General features: G+C 42.1%; 1 protein-coding gene across 9 annotated transcripts in view; it reads right to left on the bottom strand.

Annotated features, from left to right (window-relative positions):
• c2h10orf67 (chromosome 2 C10orf67 homolog) overlaps positions 1 to 13,580 on the bottom strand; it is a 247,269-nt gene that overhangs the window by 9,979 nt on the left and 223,710 nt on the right. For 7 of the 9 annotated variants that reach the window (XR_007246588.2, XM_048522240.2, XM_048522268.2 and 4 more), the window contains 2 exons: positions 8,219 to 8,281; positions 8,044 to 8,135 (listed from right to left, as the gene is read on the bottom strand). The exons of 1 other annotated variant lie outside the window; for it this stretch is intronic. Coding sequence is in view for 7 of the 8 variants with exons in the window: in XM_048522240.2 (XP_048378197.1) it covers positions 8,044 to 8,135; positions 8,219 to 8,281 (155 nt within the window). In the remaining variant the exon portion in view is untranslated. The remainder of the gene's footprint in view (positions 1 to 8,043; positions 8,136 to 8,218; positions 8,282 to 13,580) is intronic. One more of the 9 variants, XM_048522229.2, reaches the window with a different exon arrangement.

Below are 13,580 nucleotides of genomic sequence, written 5' to 3' on the forward strand. Positions count from 1 at the left end.
TCGGTATTCTGCATTCAAATTCTGCCTTCCAAAATGAATCACTTCACACAGTTCTGGGTTGAATTCCATCCACCTACTAACCAGAAAACAGTTTGAGGTGTTGATTGCAGTTCCCTCTGTAAGGATGACACTTTAAAGTGGTTGTGAAAGAAAAATAGATAACTTAAAGCTTTGAGTTCCTCTTTCATCCACTGTTTAATAGTAAGTATCTATGCTGAGTCCCTTTCAGAGTCAGAAACAGGAAGTCCTGATGTTGAGATTGGCATCCATCTGACAAGAATCTACCTACCTATGCCAATATATATTCAAAGACTCTGTTTCAACCACCTTTCAGGGACAGAGTTCCAAAGACTCACAAAGACTCTCTGAGAGAAAATATTTTGACTAATCTCTGTTTTAAATGGGAGACTCCTAATTTTTAAACGGTGATCATAGTTCTAGGTTCTTCCATAAGTGAAAACATCCTCTCCCCACCTATCCTGTCAAGCCCCTTCAAGATTTTATATGTTTCCATTAAGTTTCCTTTTACTCCAGTGGATTCAAGCTTAGCCTGTCCAACCTTCAATCATACTTCAACCTGCCTATACCAGGATTGGTCCAGCATTTGAAGGTAACCCTTGTCTAACCACCACCTTCAGGAGTAATATGTACTGCAGAGAATGTTGAGTTTTGAAACATATTTCCTACTGATGGGGCCTTATATAGGTATTTTCACCATATTTTAAACTATATTGCATATATACACACACACATATATATATGTATATATGTGTGTGTGTGGATAAGCCAAGTAACTGAAATCTGTGAACCTTCAGTATATTCCTGTTTTGGATCTGACAGAATTGGGCTGAAAAGATTGCAATTCAGCTAAATTCAGCACCCAAATTGCTGTTTTTATTCAACCTTCCTCCAGGGTTTCCTGGATGCTCTATTAGGAATGAAGGTTTTGTTTATCCCAACAAAATCATCAATGTAGCAGAAGGTGAAACTTGCCACTCCTTACATCAGGACTTCCTGTTTCTGGGTCTGAAGGAGACTCAGCATAGGTACTTACTATTAAACAGTGGATGAAAGGGGAGCTCAAATGAAGCTTTAGGTTATCTACTTTTCTTTCACAACCATTTTGAAGTGTTATCTTTACAGAAGGAGCTGCAGTCAACACCCAAAATCGTTTTCTCATTAGTAGGTGGTGGTTTTCAATCTCTATTAGACTATTAAGCAAATTTGCACACAGCACCAAGATTGGTGGAGCAGTTAAGAGTGAAGAAGACAGTTGTGGGTTACTGAAAGAGAAAGATGGGTCGGTCAGATGGGGAGTCCAGTTGCAGGTGGTATTAAGCCCTGAAAAGTGCAGGGTGATGCATTTTGGAAGAAGAACCAAAAAAAGGGAAGTATTTAATGAACTGCAGGACACTGGGTAGCTTAGAGGAACACAGACATCTTGGGATAATTATTCACAGATCCCTGAAATCAGCAGAGCACATGAACAGGATAGTTAAGAAGGCACATTGGACACTTGCTTTCATCAGTCATAGCATAGAGTATAATGGAGCTAATGTTGGAGTGGTGGAGCATGTTGATCAGGCTGCAACTGGAGTACTGTGTGCAGTTCTGGTCACCTCATTAAAGGAAAGAAATGCTTGCATCAGATGGGTACAGAGGAAGTTCACCAGAATGTTGCCCGGGATGGAGAAATTGAGCTACAAGAAGAGACTAAATAGGCTTGGATTGTTTTCTTTAGAGCAGAGAAGACAGGGTGGGGACATGACTGAGGTGTATAAGATTATGAGGGAAATGGGGAGGGTGAACAGAAAACAGCTGTTTCCTTTGGTTGAGAGGTCAATCAGGAGACAGCATAGTTTTAGGGTAAGGGGCAGGAGATTCAGAGAGGATTTAGGAAAAAAGACTTTCTTACTCAGCCGATGGTGGGGATCTAGAATGCACTGCCTGAGAAGGTAGTGGACGCTGGTAATGGAGGCTGGAAACTCAACAACCTTTGAAAAATATCTGGATGAATATTTCAAATATCATAACATTCAAAGATATGGGACAAGTGCAGGAAATTGGGATTAGCACATTTTTCATGGCGGTTGTGTCAGTGCAATCTCCATAAGCCAAAGGGCCTTTTCTGTGCTCAATGATTCTATGAATCTATGAATCTGGATGACTGTCTAGATCCATTCAAAATAGTACAAATGTCTGTTGTGTTAAATAAAAAAAACTTCTCAATGATCCTGTCCACTTTGTTAGGATCAATAGCTGAGGTCCTGAAAGAGGATGTTCTTGCCATCATAACCTTGTCTCACGTGGATCTTTGGTACCCAAGGCAGGAATTTTCCATGCAGGCTTTGGGCCCTGATCAAAACTGAGGTCAAAGGCCTACAATGTATGGACAACAGTTATTCAACTGTGAATTAGCGAGCAATGTTCGATTAAGGACCATGAGCAGACTCTCAAAGCTGGACAGCCACAAAGTAATCCTCCAATACTGAAGAAACAGAAATTGGTCATTCAAGGCAAGACAGAGAGGGGCACTAAAAATGAAGGCCCCCTTTTGCCTCCATCTTCCAGAGAGTGACCTTTAGCTGCAACTGAAGCCAACCAAGCAGGAAGAGAAGGATGGTCTTGGAAAGGGATGAAGCCAAAATTCACTCACTCATTGCCAAGCTTGCTGTCATCTAGACCTAAAAGTACAGCTCTATCCCTCTTACATGGAAAGATCATTCCAGTCACAATGACAATTGCAATATATCTTGATTGTTACCCTCACAAATTTACATAGTACCAAGTTATGTGACTATTCCTATTTTTCCGGATTTCAAGAATATTTAACAAATGAGTTCAACTGAACCTTAGCTATAATTTTGTAAGGTCACACTTTATTTAATGCTAATAATGCAATTATTTTGATGGTAAAACACCTTTAGACAACATTGTTACATTTAGCCATGCAGTGGAAATCATATTTATCTACAATTCCTGCCAAATTAAAAAAACAAGACTTGCATTAAAAATGTTATTCAGATTTCGGCAAAGTTGAGTATTTATTGTCCACCATTGTTGAATGAATACACGACAAAATCTCTACCATTTTATGTGTTGAGAGAAGCAATTTCTTCATTATGAAGAAAAACAAGGCGGAGGCTTTTACCATTTTTCAATGTTGCATGATTGTCCAAGTAAATAATTAAGTAGCAAAAAGCTGCTAATTTGTGAGGAAGTCTATAACTAATCTGAAAACAGGTGATTGCTGCTTCACGCCAAGTTACATTGTGCATAAATTACGCAGTCATAAAGATTAAGAGATGGAGTTTGTATTCTAGTGTGATTTGTGTAAGGATTTAGTCAAATCAAGTCCTCCAAAAAAGGGACTTAGTACGAAACATCTTGGCACATGACTGACAATTTTTTAAAAAGGTGATGCAAATGAATGACTATTTTGGGATAATGCCCAAATAGTCTTGTAATAAACCACTAAGTATTAAAATCACTCCTACTGATGTTCTTTTATAATAAAACAAATGCCAGATTTTAAATCTAAAGCTGGACAAATTCTAATTCAGTGCTTGCATTAAAGTAAAGCCAGAAAAGAAGCAGATTTCAGCATTTGGGCCTTCTTTATACTAAAATAAGAGCAAAGCTAATTAATTTAGTTTTTTTGGTAGATGCTCTCTGAGAAAGGTTTAATGATTTTTAAAAAAGTGTGCTTAAGTTTTTTTTGTAGCTCGCCCATATCGATTGATTTACTGAATACAGTCTTCTGACATATCAGGCAATATAGTTGATTATTAATATTAAAATATCACATCAACATAACTATGTTACCAAAAAGTTCCTTATTCAGATTTTAGTCTGATATAAATATGAATCTCAACATATTCAAATAAATTTCAGAATCTGATAGTTAAGTGTTGTAAACAAAAATATTATCACTTAATGGTGCTGTTTACAACTGAGTGAGCCAATGGAATGAGAATTAAACAGTCCTGTTTGATTCTTTTGATGCCACTCCCCCTCCCATTCTCTTGATACCACTCCCCCTCCCATTCTCTTGATGACACGTCCATCATGGGCCTCCTGCACTGCCACAATGATGCCACCCGAAGGTTGCAGGAACAGCAACTCATATTCCGCCTGGGAACCCTGCAGCCATATGGTATCAATGTGGACTTCACCAGTTTCAAAATCTCCCCTTCCCCTACTGCATCCCTAAACCAGCCCAGTTCATCCCCTCCCCCCACTGCACCACACAACCAGCCCAGCTCTTCCCCCCCACCCACTGCATCCCAAAACCAGTCCAACCTGTCTCTGCCTCCCTAACCGGTTCTTCCTCTCACCCATCCCTTCCTCCCACCCCAAGCCGCACCCCCCGCTACCTACTAACCTCATCCCACCTCCTTGATCTGTCCGTCTTCCCTGGACTGATCTATCCCCTCCCTACCTCCCCACCCACACTCTCTCCACCTATCTTCTTTACTCTCCATCTTCGGTCCGCCTCCCCCTCTCTCCCTATTTATTCCAGTTCCCTCCCCCCATCCCCCTCTCTGATGAAGGGTCTAGGCCCGAAACGTCAGCTTTTGTGCTCCTGAGATGCTGCTTGGCCTGCTGTGTTCATCCAGCCTCACATTTTATTATCTTGGAATCTCCAGCATCTGCAGTTCCCATTATCTCTGTTTCATTTTCACCCTTCTTGTTATACTTCTGAACTAATAACTTCAAATAAAAGTCAGAGCATCATTGTGATGACAGTGCCTGTACCTGTGCAGTGTTTCTGTGAGTTCACATGGAAGTGGGGCACAAATTTGTGTGGTTTACTCATATTAGTAAAATAGATAGCTGTCTTGCTAAATACATACCAGCTCTGGGAAGCAGAAATCAATGAAACTGGTATTAGTGAGGATATTGAAGAGACACTGTTCTCATTGTATAGACTCTAACTGACTTACTACAAAAGTATACTTTATTTTTTAAAGGACAGAAGTATTGTGAAGACTGCCATTGTAGACATTCATAGAGGTTCTTATTATAGTAAGAATTTGATGCTGGATACATGCCAATACCAATTACTTGCATGGCAATACCATAATAAACTCCAACTACTTTTAAATCACTGATAATTTATTAACCAATAATACAATGCTATTGGAATGCTGTCATAGAATCATACAGCATGGAAACAGACCCTTCGGTCCGACTCGTCCATGCCAACCAGGTTTCCCCAAACGAAACTAGTCCCATTTGCCAGTGTTTGGCCCACAACTCTCTAAACCTTTCATAATCATATACCCGTCCGAAACGTTTAAATGTTGTAACTTCACCTGCATATACCACTTTCTTTGACAGTTCATTCCATATATGAACCGTCCTCTGTGTGAAAAAGTTGGCTCTCAAGTCCCTTTTAAATTTGTGACCTCCCACTTTAAAATTATGCCCTCTAGTTTTGAACTTCCCTACCGAAGGGAAAAGACCATTGCTATTCACCATATCTATGCCCCTAATGATTTTATAAAGCCATCTCTCAATCTCCTATGCTTCAGTGAGAAAAGTCTCCGCTTATCCAGCCTCTCTTTATAACTCGAACCCTCTAGTCCTGGTAACATCCTTGCAAATCCTTTTTGCACAATCTCCAATTTAACAATATCCTTTCTACAGCAGGGCGACCGGAACAATACACAGTACTCCAAAAGTGGCCTAACCAATGTCGTGTGCAACCATAGCATTGCATCCTGGGTTGTGCTGTTGTATTCTGGTGTACTGACATCCACATTGCAGAAGCTGAGGGCCAGCTCTCAGATACCTCCTCCTACCTTTCCCTGGACCATGATCCTACCATAGCAATCAGGCCATTGTATCAACCACGGTCACTGGCCTCATTTCATCAAGTGATCTCTCCCTCCCCAATCCTCCTCACCTGCTCCCCCACCCCTACTGCCTCCAAGCTAATAGTCCCCCAGCCCCGCACAGTTTGCTTCTACCTCCTTCTGAAAATCCACAAACAGGACTGCCTGCGTAGGCCCATTGTTTCATCCTGCTCCTGCCCCTTAGAACTCATCTTCTCCTACTCTGACTCAGTCTTTTTTCCCCGATCCAGTCCCTGCCCACATACATTCATGATTCCTCTGATGCTTTACGCGAGTTTCAGAATGTCCAGTTTGCAGGCTCCAGCTGCCTCCTCTTTACCATGGACCTGAAATCCCCCACTAGGATGGTCTCAGGGCTCTCGCTTCTTCCTGGAGCAAGGGCCTGAGCTGACCCCACCCACAATCACCCTCCACCACTTGGCTGAGCTCGTCCTGCCCTCATCAACTCCTTTTTTAATTCCTCTCATTTTCTTCTGGTCAGTGGAGTGGCCATGGGAACCCGCACGGGCCCCAGTTATGCCTGTCTCTTCATTGGGTACATGAAACATTCCTTGTTCCAGTCCTATTCAGGTCCTACCCACACTCTTTCTTCAATATGTCAATGATATCATCAGTACTGCTTTCTTCTCTCATCCAGAATTGAAAAGCTCATCGATTTTGCTTCCAATTCCCACCCAACCCTCACCTTCATCTTGTCTATCTCTGACTCCTTTCTTCCCTTCCTTGAAATCCCTGTTTACATTTCTGGGGATAGACTGGCCACTTATATCCACTACAAGCCCACTGGCTCCCACAGTTACCTGGACTACATACCTTGCACCTGCTTCCTGTAAAGACTCCATTCCATTCTCCCAGTTCTGCCATCACTGTCAGCTATGTTTCGATGAGGCCAGCTTCGGTAAGGGAGCCTCCGAAATGTCCACCTTCTTCCTCAACCGAGGATACCCCAGCACTGATGTCTACCAGGCTTTCAACTGGGTCCGACCCATCTCCCGAAATTCTGCCCTCACTCCAATTCTTCCCTCCTGCAACAGCGATAGGATTCCTCTTGTCCCTACTTACCATCCATCAGCATCTACATCCAGAAGATCATCAGCCACTATCTGTGCTACATCCAGCGAGATGCCACCACCTGGCACATTTTCCCCTCTCCTCACTTGTCCATTTTGCACAGGAACTGTTCCCTCTGGGACACCCTGGTCCACTCTTCCTTCACCCCCAACACGCATCCCCACAACCCCATAGCACCTTTGCCTGCAACTGCCAAAGGTGTAAAACCTGCCCATTTACCTCCTCCTTCCTCAGTATCCAAGGATTCAAACATGCCTTCCAGGTGAAGCAGCACTTTACCTACACTTCTCACAATGTAGTCTCCTCTACATTGGGGAAATGAAGCATAGACTGGGTTATCGCTTCTCAGAACATCACGTTCTGCATGCAAAAAAGACCCTGAGCTTCTAGTTGCCTGCCACTTTAACAAAACCTTGTTCTCTGGCCAACATCTCTGTCTCTGGCTTGCTACAGTGTTCGAGTGAAGTTCAGTGCAAGCTGGAAGAACAACATTCCATTTTCTGCTTGTGGACCCTGCAGTCCTCCGGTCTCAATATCGTGTTCAATAATTTCAGGGCCTTAACTGTCCCACGTCCTAGCCCCTCCCCCACACACAACAAGCCTTATTAGCATACGGTTTGCCATTACATTCTGCCAATCGTTAGCCACTAATAGTCTCCATTATCAGCTATTCACCCTTCTAGCCAGATTGTGATCTGCTCCTTTGTCTTCCAACTGTTCTTCTCTCTCCTTGGGCTCTATCTCCACCTATCATTTACTCCTGCCGTTCACCCTACCCTATCTTCTGCATATGAACTAACATTTTCCGAGCTACCATCAGTTCTGAGGAAGGGTCACTGGTCCCGAAATGTAAACTCTGATTTCTCTTCACAGGTGCTGGCAGACTTGCTGAGCTTTACCAGCAACTTCTGGTTTTGTTTCTGATTCACAGCATCCGCAGTTCGTCCGGTTTTATGGCATCCCATTTCATATACTCAATGGTCTGAGCGATGAAGGCAATATGTCAGTAGATATATTCATTGAGGCTCCTTAAGAATTATAGAATACGAACAGAAAAGCAGAAGTATTTTCTATGATCAAGATTATTTTGCAATGATTATTAAAATCTCACCTCAAATTAACAGCACCTGGGGCACTTGGAGTTCTGTTCATGTGAGGCTCTGTTTGTGCTGTACTTGGTGCTGAGTGGGACCCTATTTGGGGCTGATAACAGTAAAAATGAAGTCACATTCCTTTCAGCCAATGAATACATTAACTTAGACATTCCTGGGGAAACATTTACCTACCAATGTGAAATATGGAGACAAATGATTTCTTTCTTTAAAATCAATTCCAACAGAATCACTGACCTACATAAAAGCATAGATATTGTAAATTAGATAACATTGTAATAAATTAACAAGGAAATAATTTCCATTCTGTGCCTTTTATTGTAAAAGGATCAAATTCGTGCATACTCTCCCAAGTTCTTTATCTCATTGACCTCTACTATAACTTTTTTTAAGAAGAACAACAAGTTTCACAACTCAGTGATGAGTAACAGAAGACAAATCATTTCTGGTTTGTTAATCTTACTTACCTCCACCGATTACAATTGGAAGCCTAGTGGCGAGCCAGCCCAGATTGGCAAATAATACAGTTATGAAACAACTTACACATGTTCCAACACATTCTATCATAACAAAGAAAACTTCATCCTCCATTTATTTAGCACCTTTACCACAAAAAATCATTCTATATTGCTTTGGATGAGTCATAAAAACAGATAAGTCACAAAAGGAGGAACTATGAGAACCAGAGATAACAAAGTGTGGAGCTGGACGGACACAGCAGGCCAAGCAGCATCTTAGGAGCACAAAAGCTGACGTTTCAGGCCTAGACCCTTCATCAGAAAAGGGGGATGGGGAGAGGATTCTGAAATAAATAGGGAGAAAGGTGGAGGCGGACCGAAGATGGATAGAGAAGATAGGTGGAGAGGCAAGCAGTTTCAAGGCCGAAGAGACGACAAGAGAGTTGTAGTGGGAGAGACAGCCCCTGAGGTTGGTCCGGAGGGAGGAGGGTAACTTCTGAACTATTTGGAATTGGATTGGAACTTTCATGCAGAAGAAATTAGAGGTTAGTAAAGGTGAGTCAATGGTGATGTAAACATAATGATGAGGGATTTTAGTTTTGAAGCATTAGAGGAATGGGACCCAGTGTAGATCAAGAAGCAGTGCAGAGATGGTTGAGCAGGGCCTGGTATGAAATACGAAGGCCAAGAGTTCTGGAAAAGCAGTTATTTACAGAGGATGAAAAATAGAAGCCAGCCATGAGAGCACTGGAACAATCGAACCTGGAGGTAACAATGACATGGATATGGATTTCAGTAGCAATTTGAAGCAGAGGTCGATTATTTTGTGGAAAACGACAGTGATTTTGTGCTGGAAACAAAGTATAATTGGAAACTTACTTCAGGTTCAATAAAAGGTCTGGTTTAGTCTAAAACAACTGCCATGGAGAAGGATGACATTAGTGGCAAGAGTTTTGAGTTTACAGTGACATTGATATCAGACTTACTGTTTGATTGTAAGAAATTGAAGCTCATCTAAGCCTGCACATCTGGTTTACCTTGGACTATTGGGCAACTTGACAAATTAGAATAAGATTTGAAATGCTCCTCATGGTCTGACTAGATCTGGTAGTGGATGGTTAAAACAGTTATACTGAACTTGAGTAAGCAAAGATGAAGGCATGCTATGCGTACTACCCTGACATTTGATGACTTTTGAAAACCATGCCTTAGTTTTGTATATCTGGACAATGCTGTTTAGTGACTAGTGGTATGTACTGGGCCTTTCCCTGTTTCTCATTCTTTATTGTATGGTTTGGTTCAAATTCCTGCACTAAAGATACAGTTGAAATTAGAAATTCACTGGTGTATCTCATCTTTCACAGAATATTATATTGAAGTTTTAATTGCAACAATACATCTGAATGTTTCTTACGTGTTTTATTGTTGTAAAATGGAAGACTATTTTCCCCCCTCCAAATCTGTCCGTTGTGCATTCAGGTCTTTTCCTGATATCTTTGTGACGTCAATTTGTTCTGCAAACAGTTAAATGCTTAAGGTTTTGGCAAAGATTTGTAACTTGGGTTTATGGGTGAGGTTGTTGACTTGCCCGTCAAGCTGACTTGTGTTCATTCAGACGTTTCGTCACCATGCTTTGTAACATCATCAGTGAGGCCTCCAATGACGCGATGTTGTTGCACTCTGCTTGGAGCTTATACTGTCTGGTCTGTTATGATGAGTTGTGTCATTTCAAGTTCAAATCTGTATGAGTTTGTATAAGGAGTCCAATTCTATATGTTTATTGATTGCTTTATGGATTGAGAACGATGCCTGGAGGAATTCCCGTGCATGTCTATGTTTGGCTTGGGCTACTATCGTTATGTTGTCTCAGTTAAACTGGTAGCCTTCATTGTATGAGTGTACTGATATTAGGGAAAGTTCGTCGTGTCGTTTTGCTGCCAGCTAATGTTTGTGTATTCTGATGGCTAGTTTCTTTCCTGTCTGTCCAATGTAATGTTTGTGGCGATTCTTGCATGGTATTTTGTAAATTATGTTTGTTCTGCATGTTGTGGGTATGAGGTCTTTAAACCTTGTGAGAGTTTATCGTAGCGTGGCTGGTGCTAATGTGCTACAATGATTCTTAGTGGTTGTTAGAGTCTCGTGGCCAGATCTGATATGTTCTTGATATAGGACAGTGTGGCCAGTGTGTTAGGGCATACTGTGTCCTTTTGGTGTTGGCTATTTTGTAGGCCCTGGTGGATGAAGTTGAGGAGGTATCCATTCATAGTGAAGATTTTGTATTGGTGCTCTTCCTCTTTCCTGTGTAGCTCTGTAGTGGCGGCCAGTTTAAATAGTGTCCTAACACAGCTTTGTTTGTAGACATTGGGGTGGTTGCTGTGGAAATGGATGATTTGGTCAGTGTGGGTTGCTTTTCCGCATACCAAGGTTTGGACTCCCCATTGGTCATATGTTCAATCCTAACATTCAGAAAGGGAAGCTATAGAACATAGAACATTACCGCACAGTACAGGCCCTTTGGCCCTCGATGTTGTGCCGACCTGTCATACCGATCTCAAGCCCATCTAACTTACACTATTCCATGTACGTCCATATGCTTGTCCAATGATGACTTAAATGTACTTAAAGTTGGTGAATCTTCTACCGCTGCAGGCAAAGTGTTCCATTCCCTTACTACTCTCTGAGTAAAGAAACTACCTCTGACATCTGTCCAGTATCTTTCACCCCTCAATTTAAAGCTATGCCCCCTCGTGCTCGCCATCACCATCACCATCCTAGGAAAAAGGCTTTCCCTATTCACCATATCTAACCCTCTGATTATTTTATATGTTTCAATTAAGTCACCTCTCAAATTTCTTCTCTCTAATGAAAACAGCCTCAAGTCCCTCAGCCTTTCCTCGTAAGACCCTCCCTCCATACCAGGCAACATCCTAGTAAATCTCCTCTGCACCCTTTCCAAAGCTTCCACATCCTTCTTATAATGCGGTGACTAGAACTGTACGCAATACTCAAAGTGCGGCCGCACCAGAGTTTTGTACAGCTGCAGCATAACCTCTTGGTTCTGGAACTCGATCCCTCTATTAATAAAAGCTAAAACACTGTGTGCATTCTTAACAGCCCTGTCAACCTGGGTGGCAACTTTCAAGGATCTGTGTACATGGACACCGAGATCTCTCTGCTCATCTACACTACCAAGAATCTTACCATTAGCCCAGTAGGTTACTGGGAGTAGGTTACTCCTACCAAAGTGCATCACCTCACACTTGTCCACATTAAACTCCATTTGCCACCTCTCTGCCCAGCTTTGCAGCTTGTCTATGTCTCTCTGCAACCTACAGCATCCTTCGTCACTATCCACAACTCCACCGACCTTAGTGTCATCTGCAAATTTACTAACCCATCCTTCTACGCCCTCATCCAGGTCATTTATAAAAATGACAAACAGCAGTGGACCCAACACCGACCCTTGTGGTATACCACTAGTAACTGGTCTCCAGGATGAATATTTCCCATCAACTACCACCCTCTGTCTTCTTTCAGCAAGCCAATTTCCAATCCAAACTGCTATATCTCCCACAATCCCATTCCTCCGCATTTCGTACAATAGCCTACTGTGGGGAACATTATCGAATGCCTTGCTGAAATAGCTGATTGTTGTTTTCTTCTTCTCTCATGAATTTGATCCCAGTGAATATCTTATTGTGGGTGGTGGGTTTCTTCTAGTTTGGTGCGTTTAATGATGATATTTTCTCCCTATTGGGCAAACCTTCACACAAACTGGCCAACAACCTACAATAGACACTGAAACACCTAGTTGATGGATAACTCCATTCCATCCAGTCAACCCAAGAATTTCTCAATACCCTCAAGAACATAAAAATTGGCGATGACAAGATTATGGTATCCTTTGACATCACAGCATTATTCACATCAATTGACATCCTACAAATCAAAGAAACAGTGGCCACATTACCAGGAGAAGCAGGAATGCAACCAGCAGCTCCATCAGCAATGACAAGATACTCAAACTACTAGACCTGTGCCTCACGACCCACTTCGTCTTTAATGGTCTAGTATACAAACAGATCAATGGCACACCCATTGGGTCACCCATTCAGGGCTCATCACAGAAGCAGTCATGCAAAGACTAGACTACACTATCCTCCCCCTCATTCAGCCTAAACTGTGGATCCGATATGAGGATGACACATTTGTAATCATTAAATGCACCAAACTAGAAGAGACCTACCACCTCATAAACAATGTATTCACTGGGATCAAATTCACAAGAGAAGAAGAAAACAACAATCAGCTTCTGTTTCTCGACGTCAGGGTTGAATGTATGATCAACGGGGAGTTCCAAATCTCAGTTTATACAGGAAAGCAACCCACACTAACCAAATCCTCAACTTCCACAGCAACCACTCCAACGTCCACAAACAAAGCTGTGTTAGGACACTGTTTAAATGGGCCACCACTCACTGCAACACACTAGAACTATGCAGGAAAGAGAAAGAACACTTATACATAACCTTTGCTACGAACGGATAACCCTTCAACTTCATCTGCAGGTACCTACTACATAGACAACACCAAGAGGACACAGTACGAGCTAATACACTGGCCACACTGTGCTACATCAAGAACATATCAGAACTGGCAATGAGGCTCCTACAACCACTAGGAATCACGGCAGCACACAAGCCCACAGCCACGTTATGGCAAACACTCGCAAGGATTAAAGATCACAAACCTATGATATGCAGAGACAACATAGTTTACAAAATACCATGTAAGAACTGCCACAAACATTACATCAGACAGACAGGAAGGAAACCAGCCATCAGAATACGTGGACATTGGCTAGCAGCAAAATGACGCAACAAACATTCCCTAATATCAGTAATTCGGACAATGAAGGCCATCAGTTTAACTGAGACAATGTAACCACAGTAGTTCAGCCAAACATAATCACACACAGGAATTCCTACAGGCATGGCTCTCAACCCACAATGTAATAAAAAAACATAGAACATAGAACAATACAGCGCAGAACAGGCCCTTCGGCCCTCGATGTTGCG

Source organism: Stegostoma tigrinum, chromosome 2 (genome assembly GCF_030684315.1).
Source record: "Stegostoma tigrinum isolate sSteTig4 chromosome 2, sSteTig4.hap1, whole genome shotgun sequence".
Lineage (NCBI taxonomy): Eukaryota > Metazoa > Chordata > Chondrichthyes > Orectolobiformes > Stegostomatidae > Stegostoma > Stegostoma tigrinum.